Genomic DNA, 16601 nt, shown 5'->3' with positions numbered 1-16601 from the left:
GCACTGAGAAAAATGAAGCCATTAAATCCAATAACTCTCTGCTTTTTTAAAGCAAATGTATTAAGATTACTGATATAATTTTTTAAATTACCTCATTTTGATATAATTATACGAGCAGCTACAAGAAATAATACAGAAAGATCCGAGGTACTTCTCTTTACCCAGTTTCCCCAATGGTAACATCTTGAAAAACCTTAGTACAATATCACAACCCAAGAACGGACATTGACACCGTCAAGATAAAGAACATTTCCATCATCACAAGGATCCCTCATGTTGCCCTTTTACAGCCATACCTACTTCCCTCCTACCTCATCCCCTCCTTAATCCCTGGCAACCACGAATCAGTCCTCCAGTTCTATAATTTTATCATTGTAAGAATGTTATATATTAGTGGAATTATACAGTATACCCTCTTTGGACTGACTTTTTCACTTAATTTTCTGGACATTCATCCAGACGGCCGCATGTATCAACAGTTGTTCCTTTTTACTGCCAAGTAGTATTCCATGGTATAGGTGCACTTGAACTACCTGCTTTGGCATCTATTTTCTCCTCCTTCCTCCTGTGACAATGTAGGAAGTGCCCCTCCTCCTATAAAAGGTCAACCCTTTTACATGTGCTCTGGATACCCAGCCCTGTTCCTCCAAACACCTTCTTCAGCTGTCGTGTCTCACCCAAACCATCTTCAGTACTTCACAAACAAGTTCTCATGACTTCCACATTAAGATGGATCTCACTGACCTTTCATACCCTTCCAGCTCATACTTTGTATTTCTAGTCCCTTTCATCGCACACTTTCTTCTCAAAAGAGTTATCTGTACTTCTGTTTATCCAGATATAAGCCATCTCTGATTCCATAATGACCATTTTGTCTTATCCCATCCCACTCTCGCTTCTGTCTGCACTTCCCTACTTGTGATGGTTAATACTGAGTGTCAACTTGATTGAATTGAAGGATGTAAAGTGTGGATCCTGGGTGTGTCGATAGGGTGTTGCCAAAGGAGATTAACATTTGAGTCAGTGGCCTGGGAAAGGCAGACCCACCCTTAATCTGGGTGGATACTATCTAATTAGCTGCCAGCGTGGCTAGACTATAAGCAGGAAGAAAAACATTAAAAGACAAGACTGGCCTACCTTCCCAGCCTACATCTTTCTCTCGTGCTGGATGCTTCCTGCCCTCGAGCCCTCAAACATCAGACTCTTAAGTTCTCCAGTTTTGAGACTGGACTGGCTCTCCTTGCACCTCAGCTTGCGGATGGCCTATTGTGGGACCTGGTGATCATGTGAGTTAATACTTAATAAACTCCCCTTTATATATGTGTGTGTGTGTGTGTGTGTGTGTATATATATACGTATAGATATACACACGTGTGTGTATATATAGATATACACACGTGTGTGTATATATAGATATACACACACATATGTATAGTTCTGTCCCTCTAGATAACCCTAATACTCTCTCCAGGACCAAGACTACTCAGTGACTACGCTGTCCTATCCAATGAGACTTTCCTGTCCTCATCTTACTCTCTCACATGCAGCCCATACACAGCTTGCCATCATTTCCTCCTCTGCAGATGCTTCTCTCCTTCTGTGATTCCACAGTCCTACTTGACATGCCTATTTAGCATGTCTCATCGGGCATTTCAAACATACTCAAAACGGAATTCATCACATCCTGTGTCTTTGTTAAAATCTGTTTCTCTCCTAGTCTTTCCTGACTTAGTAAGTGCCCTGCTCCCCCTATCTCTTATCTAGCTGAATGCTGAGGCAAGGCCAGCAGGGACCATACTTCTCTAGCACCCCTCCAACACACACACACACACACACACACGCACGCACTTTACATGCATCTGTGACCATGTAATTAGGTCTTTCTAAAAGAATAGGAACGGAAATTAGCATGTCTCTTCCAGGCTGGGACTTTTAAGAAGTCAGAAGGGTTTCTCCTCTCTCTTTCCACTTCTGCCAACTGCAAACAGGGTACCTCAAAGGCTATTAAGAAGAGCAAAACCAGAAGATGGAATGTGGGTCCCTGAGTCACCACAGGAGGAGAGTTGCCTATGAACTCAAACATTTAATTTGAACTACTACATGAGCAAAAAATAAACTACTGTTGTGTTAAGCCATTGATATTTTCTGGTTTGTTTGTCATAGCATGTAGCATTATCTTAACACACACCATTTTTATACAGGCATTCTTTTGATGGTGCTACAAAACTGAAGAAATCTAGAGTGTATAGGAAAGTTTCAGTTGTATTTAAGTGCGATATTTAGTAAATACCAAAGCTACCCATAAAACAGCCATACTTTATATAAATTATCTTTAATCTGAATTATTTCAGGCTTGCCCACTAAGCTAAGGAGGGCTTTAGGATGAGAAACCCATTGGGTACTACACGGTAATTAAAAGCAATAGCTTCCAGGTTAATTTTAAAGGAAAGAATGTTTTCTGGGATTGTGTTCTCCCTTTCTCTCTTCAAGTAAAAAAAATAACACGAAAAAATGCCTTTTTAAAAATTTTCAGACGTTATTCCAAATTGATTTCCATAGACCAAAAAAGAACACCCTCTCAACTTTCTTCCCAAGATAGAACATCAAGATTCTAACAGCTTTAACATTCTAGTTTATATTGTCTGCAAAGCTGATTTCTTATTATTATGTGCATGTTACACACATATATAGATTTTTGTCTTTCTTTTACATTCCAACCAACCCAAACATTTGGGGGGAAAAAAAAAACACAACTCTCTTCGTGGAGAAAAGCAGCACTCATTCTCTGGCTGTTAAGGCTGCAACATACATCACAGCTGTAGAATGCAGGACAAGGATTTGGGGCATGCATTTGCATATCAAGAAGCCAGGATTCAAGATCCCGAGATTCTGTCCTTCATTCTGCAGCTTCCTCACTGTGAGCTGTCAGGCATATTACCAACAATATCCATGCCTAGACTTAAGGGTCTGTATAATGATTAGAATAATCCTCCACTTCCTCATCAGGGGGCTCCAAACCTCAGTCAATGTTTACATGAGGCTTCTAGGTGCCTGTTTAGCAAGCTGTGGACCTTCAAGATAGGAAACACATCAGCCTCTAAAATAAAAATCCAGGCAGTAATGTGCATAGTAAGCTCCAGGTCTATTGTTTAAATGCCAGCCCTGCAAAAAAGGCACTGGTTATTTTCTTGTCTTTAATCTAACGCCCTTAGTGATTCAAAAGTTTAGCTAGGGAGAAAAATGTGAACATTTCAATCATGAGTGTCTATGCATAGTGAAATTATGGGGTTTGGGGCTTTTTCATTATAGTGTTCTGTATTTTCTAAATTGTCTACATTGAATACATATTACTTTGAAACAAAAATAGTTAAATAAAATATTTTATTGTAAAAGATTTTTTTTAAGAAGCTAACTAGGATAGACTGAATTATCAGCTCCAATTCTTTACTCCCCTGGAGTAACATTAAGTCAGCTGTCACATCCAGATTCAACGAACTGTGGATCAAAAATACTTGGAAAAAACATAAATATTGATATGATAAAAATAATACAAATGTTAAAATACAGTACAGCAACTATTTATAGAATATTAATATTTACATTTATTCGGTGATATAAATCACCTAGAGATGATTTAAAGCTTACAGGAGGATATGCATAGTTTACATGCAAATACTACACCATTTTATATCAGTGACTTGAGCAACTATGAACGTCGGTATCCTGGAACCTGTGGCTACTGAAGGACAACTGTATATACAGTTATGCATTGCTTAGCAAAAAGGATACATTCTGAGAAATGCTTCCTTAGGCAATTCTATCATTGTGCAAACATCATAGGGTGTACTTACACAAACTTAGATGGTGTAGCCTACTATGCAACCAAACTACAGGGTATATAGCCTATTACTCCTAGGCTACAAACGTGTGTAGCATGCAACTGCACCTAATACTGTAGGCAACTGCAACACAATGATCAGTATGTGCATATCTAAACATAGAAAAGCTACCTTAAAATATAAAATAAAAGATTAACAGTAGTACACCTGCGTAGGATACTTGCCACGAATAGAGTTTGCAGGAATAGAAGTTGCTAGGGGTCAGTCAGTGAGTGGTGAGTGAATGTGAAGACCTAGGGCATCAGTGTAGACTTTAGAAACACTGTACACTTAGGCTACACTGATTTAAAAAGTATTTTTCTTTCTTTAATAAATTAACCTTATCCTACTGTAACTTTTACTTTATAAACTTCTTAATTTTAAACTTTCTGACTTTTGTAATAACACTTAGCTTAAAATACAAACACACTGCAGAGCTGTACAAAAACATTTTCTTCTTTATATCCTTATTCTATAAGCTTTTTTTTCTATTTTTTTCTTTTACTTTTTAAACTTTTTTGTTTAAAAACTAAGACACGAACACATTAGCCTAGGCCTACACAGAGTCAGGATCATCTAGACATTACCATATAATAGGAGCTTTTCAGTTCCATTGTAATCTTATGGGACCACTGTCACATATACGGCCCATCACTGACCAAAATGACTTTATGTGGCACATGACTGTACCTGCATCCTGGACAAGGTATCAAGGTGAAGTGTGCTTCTACCCCTTGACTCTGGGCTTGACCATGCCGTTTGCTTTAGCCAATATAAAATTAGCAGATATGACACCAGCAGAACCTTAAAATGTGCCTGTACAGGAGAACTTGCCCTCTCATGCTCCTGTCTTTCATAAGGAGATGATGCCTTTGGTAGCTGCTGGTCTAAAGAAGAAGGTAAGCACATAGAGCAAATCTGGACCCAAACTGCATCCTGGAACCAAGTCCAGCAGGGCCCAGAGTGACCTACAGCCAAACCCCAACTGACCTATAGCCATCTGAACAAGAAAAAAATACTTCTTGTTGTCTACCATTGAGATGTTTGCAGTTATGCAACATTACTGTTGCTGACTGATATACCACCAAATGCCACAGAAAAACTCAAGTTCAAAAACTATCTCATGGATTAAGCTGCAGGGTATAAAAAAGGCCATAGCATCCTTCACTTGCCCATTTTTAAAGGGAGCCTACTCAACCATCACTCCAGTTTGAGAAAATTCCTTAGCAGAAAGTAATTGTTTTCCTCCTCCTCATTAAAGACAGATGCTTCTCATCTTACAGTGGGGTTACATCCAGATAAACCCTTCAGAAGTAAAAAATATCTTAAGTCAATAATGCATTTCATACTCCACTAAACTCATCATAAAGTTGAAAAGTCAAAAGCCACACCATAGTAAGTGGGGGACCATCTGTATACAATTATTTAATTACAAATACAGTAAGTCTTAGGAAGTATGAGACACTATGAGACCATTTAACAATGGGATTTCACATTAATATATTGTGAGTGTCTTTCAATATTAAAACATTTTTTATAATATGACTTTAAATGTTTACAATTGTTTTCCATTTTATGTGCATACCATAATATGTTTAAGCAGTATTTATTTGCCAGCTATTTAGATAATATGAAATTTTAATTATTATAAATGGTACTGCTTTAAATATAACTAAGGTTAATTCTCTTGACATACGACTATTTCCTTGTGATGAATTCTGAGAAGTCAAATTTCTGGGTTAACTAATGTGTGAATTTTAAGGTTTTAAATATGTACTAATTGCCTAGTTTTACTTTATTTTTACAATTAAATGACTGGGAGCCCTACAGATTGAGCCAGCTGCAAATTTGAACTGAGTGAACAACTTTCCCACCTAAGATTCACTCCAGTTAATACTGCTGGAATTAAGAGTTTATTTAAAACCTACTAGATACTGACTATGTTAGGAACAGTGTAGCAGTTGTGAGCATGAACTCTGGAGCCATGATGCCTGGGTTCAAATCCTCGCCTTCTGTTGTGAGGACTGTGACCTCAAGGAAGTTACTCAACCTGCCTGTGCATCAGTGTTCTCATGTGTAAAATGAGCTAAGAGTGTCTCCCTCACAGAGACACAGAGATGCTGTAAGGATTAAATAAGCCAATAAATATAATTCCCTAAACACAACGCCTGCTACACAGTAAGCTTTTAATATTAGCTATCATTATTAGGGATAAATATATAAATTGATCACAGATCTTCCTTTCAAAAAGCTAAAAGTTTAGTGAACCTTATCAAGGATAATTGGTTGGCAAAACTGTCCAACCAGAAACTAAAAATCTTTGTTTTAAGGAAAGTAGAATGCTGCCAAAGAAAAGATCCTTGGATTAAAACAAAGTAAAACAATGAGAAGGTGGTCAGTTGTTAAGTAACAGATTAGATAAGGCATGGGCCTCTGATGGAAAAACCAGTATGACTTATTTTAAGTTTAGCAACAGGGTATGTCCCAAGATGAGATCACATGTGATTATGTGGTTACCTAAACCTAGTGGAAAACACATTTTTTAAAGATCAGGGAAGATGCTGCCTTCTCCGTGCTCCAACATCTGACACTAGCCTGACATGAACAAAGTGCCTAACACAAAGTAGCAATCCAGTCGATAAGGGTACCAAACTCATTTCCATGAGCCCATGCCACCCATCAACTCCAAATCCCCCCAAATTCAGTTAGTTATGCACACAATACTAACAGCTGCCTGGGCTAGCTGCTTTGTATATATTATTTCATTAAATCTTCAGCTAAACCATATAGAGGAACAATTAAAAATGTTTTTTTCACATTCTAATATAATTTTCAGGGAACTGTCTTCAAAACCAGGCTGATGTTCAATGGATTTTTTTTAGCTCTTCTAAGGACTATTAAACATTTTTAAGAAATTATCTGACCAAAGATTTAGTTACCAAAAATAATTGTGTAGCAAACTAATTGTCTAAGGATAGACTTGCTAGAGCTGTTAAAATTATGACAAGAGAATCAAGTCCAGCTATTTATTTTCAAAGCTAAAGGCCAAATTTCATGTTTGAGATCATATATCTGCATCAACAGCCATACCCTTGCATTATTTTAAAGCTTTATGTAAACTGCTTTAGCAAAAGTGGATAGAACAATTACTGCCCCTCCTGTCTATCAAAAATAGTTGAATCAAGGTAAGTAAATTTCCTAAGTGAGATTAATAAATAAGAGGATGAGTCTTTTAACCTTTAAGATTTAATTTTCTTACCTATAAGAGAATAATCTTTAGGATCTCCTACTTTAAAAAGCAAATAGTCTGCATTTATGAAACGAAAGCAAAGAAAAATATCCTAACAAGCATTAGAAGAGCATCAGTAAACTCAAGGGAAAAGATTTGCCTTAAACTACAGCAGTTTTTTTGATGAATTTCTCCCCCTTGGCCTGAGGTAGTTTGGCCTTTTGTTCCAGCAGAGTGGCACACTGGGTCAGATGTCCCAGACTCCACTAATCATGTGGCAGTAGCACTTCTGTTCCCAGAAATTTCATCTTCAAAAAGTCAAAATCCATACCTTTCTCCAAAAAAAAAAAAAAAAAAAAAGAGTAATTCAACTTACTTTCCAGGCCATTTTTAAACTGGTAGACAAGATCATCATGTAGAAAGAAAACTCTGTTTGGGGATTTTAAGAAACAAAGCTCCTTGAAAATATTTATATCTAGAGGAAAAAATACTCTGATGAAATAACAGAAATCCAGCTTTCAGTGGTATATAGTTAGTAACGTACAATTTTAAGTGGTGAGTTACCTTTTAAAAGCTAGGCTTTAACTTATCTTAATTTGGCTATTTTGCAGTCAAAAATAATTTGTGAGTTTTCTGGATTTGAAAATTTCTCAATTTTAACAATGAAATTTAAAAAGGGGTGAAAGAATTGAATCGATACTTCACCAAATACAAATAATTGTCCAATAAGCACTTGAAAAGGTGTTCTATAGTATCTAGTCACCAAGGAAACATAAATGAAACCCACAATGTGACGCATCTACATAACACTGAAAACGGCTAAAATTTTTAAAACTGGCAATACCACAGGTTAGCAAGAACGCACAGCAATTGGATCATTCATCCATACCTGTCAGGAATGTAAAATGGCACAATTTTAGAAAACCATTTGGCAGTTTCTTTTCTAATTTTATTTTTATTAACAAAGAATAATTTATACATATTCATGAGGTACTAGTGATGTTCCAATCATATAATGTATAGCGATCAGATCAGGGCAGTCAGCATATCCATCATCTCAAACATTTATCATTTCCGTGTGTTGGGAACATTCAATATCATTCCTCTAGCTATTTGAAATTATATATAATTGTTAACTACAGTTATCCTACAGTAGTATAGAACACTAGAACCTATTCTTATAAAGTTAAACATACACTACTAACACACACAGCAACATGGGTGAATCTTAAAAACATCACACTGAGCAAAAGAATCCAGACACAAAGGAGCAGACACTCTGCTTCCATTAATGTAAACCCCTTGATAAGGTATATCTAATCTATAATGACAGAGCAGATCTATGGCTGCCTAGGGCCAAGGATTTGGAGTTGAGGGTGGCAGTAGAGGGTGGGTTTGACTAGGAAGAGCATGGGAAACGTTTTATATCCTGATCACGGCAGTAGTTAAACTGAGGTATAAATTTGCAAAAATCCATCCAAATGTAAACTTAAAATTGGGGATATTGGCCAGGCGCAGTGGCTCACACCTGTAATCCCAGCACTTTGGGAGGCCGAGGCAGGCAGATCATGAGGTCAAGAGATCACAACCATCTTGGCCAACATGGTGAAATCCCGTCTCTACTGAAAATACAAAAATTAGCTGAGCGTGGTGGTGTGTGCCTGTAGTCCCAGGTACTCAGGAGGCTGAGGCAGGAGAATCGCTTGAACCTGGGAGGCAGAGGTTGCAGTGAGCTGAGATCACGCCACACCACTGCACTCCAGCCTAGCGACGGAGCAAGACTCTGTCAAAAATAATAATAATAATTAAATAAATAAATAAATAAATTGGGGATACTGTCACTGCATGTAAATTATATTTCAGCAAAGTTTATTAATAAAATTTTCAATTTAACTGCTTTCTGGATTGGATAAGATTTTTACGAAATGGTCTGCAGAGGCAGGCCCATTCTTAAGCAAGCTGATTACATGTGGAACTCTGGGGCCATGCAGGACCCTGTAAAGAAATGCAATTCCTTCTCTCATCCAAGCCACCGCAACTCACCAGTCAGGGCTCCTCCCAGGCTCCCCCGCCTTAGCTGTCTTCCATCCTCACTCAGCTGTCTTTTATACTTCAGTGATTTTCCAGGGCCAGAAGCCACATCTGGGTTGCTGCATTTCCGAAACGGCATGGGTGGAGGGGATAATATATGGTCAAGCTGCAGAAAGAGGAAGAATGGCATCACTGGCTAGGGCATCAACACAGCCTAGAATGAAAGACCAATCATTCCCACTTTTTCCTTTCTTTTCTTCTCAAACTCCATTCTCCCAACACTGTGTTCAATTTTGCTACGTTAGAGAATTCAGAATTTCACTGTCACATCTTCCATCCAAAACAGAGTCTGGCTTGCTGCAAAATCTCGACAGCAGTGATTTTCAAACTGTGGGTCACAGCACATTAGCGGGTCATGAAATCAAGTTGGGTAGAGAGTGACTGGTGTTTTTTAATGCAATAGAATAGAAATTATCACAGTCCAATGAAGAAAGGGAAAGTATTGTTTCATGAAATGTTTTATTCAGTTATACGTGTATGTGTGTGTATGCTAGGTCACGACATAAAACATGTCGTTCTGTACATGGTCTCCCCCAAAATTGAAGATTGTCACTCTACAGAGAAGCAATAGAATACTCTCTTTAGTTGGTTACAAAAGAAAATTCACATATTGCTCACAAATATATGTTGTACAGGAGAGAAATTTATAAGCACCCTAGCCCTTAATGGAAATCAATACATCCCTACATCACTTTATAGCTTTGTAAAAGAAAACCTGTCACAAGAATCAGAGAAACAAGTCACTTCAAGAGACAGCATTCTACAAAAGAATCCCTTGTGTCACAACACTTATTTCAAGATCTGCCTGTTTTTATAAGAAAGCCTCTCATACTCAATAGAGCCGTACCACCTAAAATGTTCACCTTCAAGTAAGTACATATGAATATGTGTCTAAGACAGTTGCAAAGGACAAAAATTTTCATGTACACCTGCGTAGGTCCAGTTAGTTATTAAAGATCCCTCAAAACAGTACGTAAAAAGGTTAACTCTGTAGAAATTTAAAAACAGAGAAGTCAAGTAACATTATTCAAAGCCGGGCATTTTAAGAGCCGTTTCACTGAGATTTGTTTTGTTTTCATGGGGAAAAGAGGTGGTCACCTGGTTACACCTGCCAAATTTTTTTCAGGTTGAGATTATCATGGATGTATTTATAAGAAATCGAAGTCTGGAGACTAGGTCATCCATTTCGTCTGTCCATGAACTGCATCATATTCAAAGTCATTGCACAGGCCGAGTGCAGTGGCTCACATCAATAATCCTAGGATTTTGGGAAGCCAAGGCAGGTCTTAAGCCCGGAAGTCAAGTCTACAGTGAGCCATGATTGCAGCACTGCACTCCAGCATGAGAAACAGAGCAAGACCCCGTCTCAAAAAATAAATAAAAAATAATTAAATAAATAGAAATAAAATAAAAACTATTGCACAAAAGGAAATTTGATCCTGTTTATGAGCAACCCTTCCCAAGTTAGTTGAAATAGAACAGACCTCAACAGCTCAGCTACTAAAAGATTCCCCTAAGCATAACTGTATTCATTAGTAAGACCTAACACCTGGATTTCAAGCACTTCTCTGTAAGTACCATCTCACACTCATTGCCGGTCAGTATTTTAGGGAGAGGCCCTTTAAGAACTAGCAGCCCATCCACTCCAAGATCAAAGCCAGATCAGTAGGAAAAAGGGACTCCAGAGTGCACTTGGGAAAAAGGAACAAAAAACCCACACCCTTTCAAATGCAGAGCTGAACTTATCACAAGGTATTTGTTGAGGGCTGCTGTTCATTACATCAGTGTCCTATTTAGGAGGGCCTCCAAGGAGAAGCCTCTAGAAAATGCAGAACCAAATCACTAAGTTCATCTAGAGTCAGATCATTAAAGAATGTAAAGGTTATTTTTGCCTCCTTTTTGGCTCCATTTTGTGCTCATACCCCAATTATTTTTTCTGCCAATTTTTAAATTAGAAACTTTTCAGAAAAACATTTGCAACTACAGAAAAGTTACAGGAACAGTAAACACCCATATTGTCAATGGCGAGTTAACCTTTTGCCACACGGCTTTTGCTCTCTCTCCTCTTCACACATGCACGGGGACTGTTGGTTGCAGGCAGTATGATTCTTCACCACTCCCCTCCCCGCCACCAGCCTCCCCCACAAATACTTCAACATGCCTCTTCTAAGAACAAGAATATTCTCGTTTCCTATCCTATATTCTATATAGTCTTATAAGGTGTCTCAAATCTTTTGTGAGCAAGGTAAAGTATGAATACCAGGAAAAATGTAACAGAAGATTATATCAGGTAGACTTAACATTAAAAAATTTACTTTTACAAGACAAATTTGCAGCCACAAGGTGGCAATGTGCCATAGACATTGAACAAAATGTTCCATAACAGCTATTTAATAGTCCTAGTAAATGCACTAAGAATGGATGCCTACCCTGTGAAGCAATCAAACAAGTTAGGGTCCATTCTACTTAGTTATTTTCTCTTAATTAGGAGTGACAGCTGCATAAAATACAAATATTTCTCATTTAAGGTTCATCAGCATCTGCTACTTATTTTTCACCTGAAGTTAAATTTTTTCAGCTTGTAGAATTACAGTTGATTACTCTGGGGAAGACTGTTGTATTACAAATTAACAGCAGGTAGAAAAACAAGCAGAGGAAAGAAGATAATTCCTAAATAGGAATTAGGTAATTTTCATACATATTTCCAACAAAGCCATAAAAGACATGAAACAAATGTGGAAGAAAGAGAAGGAAATCAAGGAGAAAACAGAAAAAAAAAAAATCTAATTCATCACATATCACACATATATAGACATGAGCTATTAGTCCACAAGCCAAGGTTTTTAATCAAAATCACAACCCCAAGAAGGGAGTATTATTTTAAATCTGGGAAAATTGAGGCAGTGAACTGTGAGGGCTGCCAATGTTTCAGGCACAGTATGAGCAGAAAACCTATAAGCATAGTGCAATGCTCCAAGATCCCATTTCCTCTTCACATTCAATCACACTCCCAACAGGGCTCTCTCTAAATAGATCATTTTTCCAAATTTGCTCTGTTGTCAGTGGCTTTACTATTCTTTCTACAATTAGTCAAAGCTTCTCAAAATGGTCCACTGCAGCCCTGCAATTTATTTTTCATTTTTTGTCCTGAATCAAATACTCATGATCCCTTTTAAGACACTTCATCACACCCTAGAGCTTATGGTAGACATCAAACATGTCACTTTGGACTTCGTCCTTTAAATGATTCCATTTTAATGTTTTCCAACTTTTCCAGACTCCCAAAGTCTTCATACTACGAGGAGTTGAACTAAAGACAGAGGCTGTCTTGAAACTTTCACTGATATTCAAGGGCATCTAAGCCTGGGCATGATACCCCTGCTTCAAATACTTGTGGTTCCTCTCCCTAAGCAGGCTGTGTACTCCTAGAGGGCCAGGTCCTACTCCATGGTCACCTACATGCTGCCGACCACAAAGTATCCTGCACTGAAACAGCAACATGTCCTTACCTCATGCACCAACAGTAAATACTGATTTGTGTGACTGGATTTGCTTAAAATTTCCTACGTTAGTTCTTAACCCCTCCAACGAGAGCCATAGAAAAGTTGGAAGGGTTCCTTTAATATTATTGAATGCAGAAGTCAGACAGGGGCACAGCATACCACCTACAAGTGAGGGATGTACACCCGCTCTTGCTAGCAGTTTATCACAGGAAACATGTTAGCATCTTAAGGGATAAAAAGTATATAACCAAGGAAAGTGTGAGGCAGAATTGAAAGAAAGTTTCCAAAACTGTCAGTTCTAAAGAAATGCCGATCACCAGAATTCTATACCTATATTTTCTATATTTACTGCCCCCACCCATTATATGCTGTTGTACAAATTATCAGGCTGAGAAAAAAACAGATCCTCCACGATGACACTGTGGCTTGGCCATATCAATGAAGATGAATTAAAAGCACACAGTTAATATTTAATAGCAATGTACTGTATTCTTGAAAATCACAGAGTAGATTTAAGTGTTCTCACTCCCCAAAAATAAGCATGTGAGGTAATACATATGTTAATTAGCTTGATTTAGCCATTCCACAATACATACATATTTTAAGACATTATGATGCATATACATATGTAGAATTTTTGTTTTTCAATTAAAAGAATAAATTTTAAAAAGTAAAAATGAAGGCACATCATTTACAAGCCTTGATCTAATTTTTGTTAATGTCTCCGCCATCACCATCACGACCATCTGCAAATATGGACCACAGATTTCTTTATCTACGGCTATATGCCCTAGTAATACCACCCATCTGTCTATAAAAAGGCATATTAGAACTGTCCACAGACACAGAACTTTTAGCCTCTTAACTGACAATTTTCTCCGACCTCATTTTCAGACACTTCTATTCCCAAGCACAGGGTTCTGTAATTCATAGTTTTTAAATATTAACAGTGGTCATATAAGCAGAAAGAGAAAGCTTTTTCCAATTTCAGTAAATGGCAATTCTGTTTTCTCTAGCTACTTAGGTCACAAAATCTTTCAGTTGTTCTTAACTTCTCTTTCACACTCCATATCCAACCAGTAAATCGTCCAGGTTCAACTTCCAAAAGACACCCAAGATCACTTCACCATTTCTACGCCTACCACCCTTGTCCCTGCCATCCCCTTTCTCTCTTGCAATAGCATCTCAAGAGGTCTCTGTGCTTCCATCCTCTCAGCACCACAGCAGTGACCCTTCTAAACCATGCAGCCAGATGTTCCAATTCCACTGCTGGAGTCCTTCTCTCTAGTCCCAGCTCCTGCCACTCCACTCAATCCACCTTGGTCTCTTGCCAGACCTTGGATGCCCCAGGCTCTTCCCACCCAGGACCTTACATTTATCATTTCCTCTACCTGCGACACATTCCAGATATTAGCTATTGTGCCCCCTCTGTCCTCTGGGTCTCTATTCAAATGTCACTTTTCCTGGGATGCCCTCTGTAAATGCCTATGTAAAATCACATGACATATGAGATCTTTGGTACTTGTTTCTTGCTCTTTTCCCCCTGCTAAAATTAAAGTTACATGAAATTATGCATTATGTTGTTTTGTCCACTGCTGTATCCCTAGAACACTGCAAACTACATAAAAAGCACCTGTAAATATTGGTGGAAAGAGCAAATCAATTGCAAATCTCTGATATGCACTTTAAAATATAACAGGAAAAAAAGAGAAAACACATGCCATAAAGGGATTTAATTATTGAAAAAATAGAATAAAATTATATTAAATGTTATTCAAGGTAACATACTGGAAACTGAAGTGAGTCTCTAGTATTTTGACAAACCGAACACTTCATGTATCGAAAAGACCCTTAGGTTATGGCAAACCACATTATTTGAAAGAATCTGTTCCATATACCAAACTAATATGCTAATTTTTGAACATGGCTAACTCCAAAGGTAATTCCTAAATAACCATTCAACTTTTTAATTGTATCCCTGCTAGCATATATATTTGTCCAAATCAATCCAATCTTTTCCTACTCCACTCCTCTTTTCTGTAAGCCCACATTCATCCCCAAGATGTAGCACATGCATTTTAAAGACTCATCCAGAATGCACGTGCCCTAAGGCCAAAGTTCATTAGTTCAAAGGGATCACCAATGTCATCTGCATACATAATGGGAGGCTCACCAGTAAAGTCCTTTTTATGCTTAAAAAAAGAGAAAGAGACTGATTCATAACATAGATTATGAAGACATTGTTCAGTTATTCTGTTTCTTGATATTAAATATCTTAATAAACCAAAGATATGAAAATAGATTATAAAACTGCAGAGACAATGCTTGTAATCCTAATTAACTGCTCTCTCTCTCTCATCCCTGCCACCCAATAAAGAATCAAATTGGCAACCTGAAATGACTTTATTTCAAAATTGGATTTTATTTACTTTTAAACCAAAGCCTATAATCAATATTTTAAAATTTGATAGAACAGGCTTCTATAGTTAAAACACTCATTATTTGTTTCACACTAATTCCACAGTGGTTAGGAGCCCAGATGAGAGCCAACACTTATTATCCTAATTAAGATATTTAACTATTTCTGCACCTGTTTCCTCAACTAAGAGATGTTAGCAACAATAAACATCTATCTCCTGGGGTGGCAGTAAAGATGAAGACAGTACATATATGTAAAGCACTTAAGACAGTGCTTGGCACAAAGGAAGTGCACCATGAATGTCAGCTATGGTTATTAATACCATTGTCCTGTAGTAAGTCACTTCGTTGTCTAGGCAAACATCTCTGTGAGTATACATCATCATCAATGGTTCACAAGGAAATTAAACTCTTTACAATCGTACCAAGGTTTTGGTTTGTGTTTTGTTTTTATGGCTCAAGTGAGAATATGATTTAAACTGCTTTTATGTTATTTCAGGCTGTAATGCTCATACCTGTATTCCAGAGCACAGAATTCTAGGGCGTGATCGCCTATGCTATGTGCATCTGCAGCTATGTTTTTGGCATGAAGTGGAGCAGTACAGTGGTGAGGGACCTAGCCCCAGTGGGAACTGCCAGGAACAGAATCCCAATGTCATGTCCTGGGCAAGCTATCTCTCTCTGAGATTGGACCTCAGAGATGCAGTTAGGATGCAGAGAGAGGATGCATGAAAAAAGCTGGCACACAGACACACTCAGTAACAAGTGATACTGATAATTGTCACTATCACCCTAGGCTCAGCTCAAGTCTCCCTCCCCTTCCCTTGGCCTGATGTCTGCTACAACCTGCAGCTCTATTTAACTGGCCCTCCTGAGTGGCACCTCTCAGGCACTCTTATCTCTGTTCTATACCACTCAGAGAATAGAAAAACACTTATTATTCTCTGCAGTGCCTGAAGAATATGCAAGGCCCCTTCCCTAGCATCTTAAAATCTAACTATAGATTGAGTCAGACCACCAAGACCTCTACAGTCCTAGACCACACCATCCTGGGACCTATTAATTGATTTTGCTGACAGTCATGTTGGATTATACCACCCAGAATGCATTCTTCCATTTAATGATACTATAAGAAATGGTCCCAGCCAGGCATGGTGGCTTACACCAGTAATCCCAGCACTTTGGGAGGCAGAGGCAGGTGGATCATGAGGTCAAGAGATCAAGACCATCTTGGCCAACATGGTGAAACCCCGTCTCTACTAAAAATACAAAAATTAGCTGGGTGTGGTGGCGCACGCCTGTAGTCCCAGCTACTTGGGAGGCTGAGGCAGGAGAACTGCTTGAACCTGAGAGGCAGAGGTTGCAGTGAGCCGAGATCGCACCACTGCACTCCAGCCTGGCGACAGAGTGAGACTCCGTCTAAGAAAAAGAAAAGGAAGAGAAGGAAGAGAGGGAGGGAGGGAGGGAGGGAGGGAGGGAGGA

General features: G+C 38.3%; 1 protein-coding gene across 5 annotated transcripts in view; it reads right to left on the bottom strand.

Annotated features, from left to right (window-relative positions):
- Window positions 1-16601, bottom strand: part of MAST4 (microtubule associated serine/threonine kinase family member 4) — a 583079-nt gene that overhangs the window by 406859 nt on the left and 159619 nt on the right. For all 5 annotated transcript variants that reach the window (XM_032145417.2, XM_058433847.1, XM_058433846.1 and 2 more), the window contains exon 2: window positions 9151-9304. In XM_032145417.2, coding sequence (XP_032001308.1) covers window positions 9151-9304 — 154 coding nt within the window. The remainder of the gene's footprint in view (window positions 1-9150; window positions 9305-16601) is intronic.

Source organism: Hylobates moloch, unplaced genomic scaffold (assembly GCF_009828535.3).
Source record: "Hylobates moloch isolate HMO894 unplaced genomic scaffold, HMol_V3 SCAFFOLD_23, whole genome shotgun sequence".
Taxonomy (NCBI): Eukaryota; Metazoa; Chordata; class Mammalia; order Primates; family Hylobatidae; genus Hylobates; species Hylobates moloch.
Note: the sequence above shows the minus strand (reverse complement) of the source record. Positions and strands in the feature narration are given on the sequence as shown.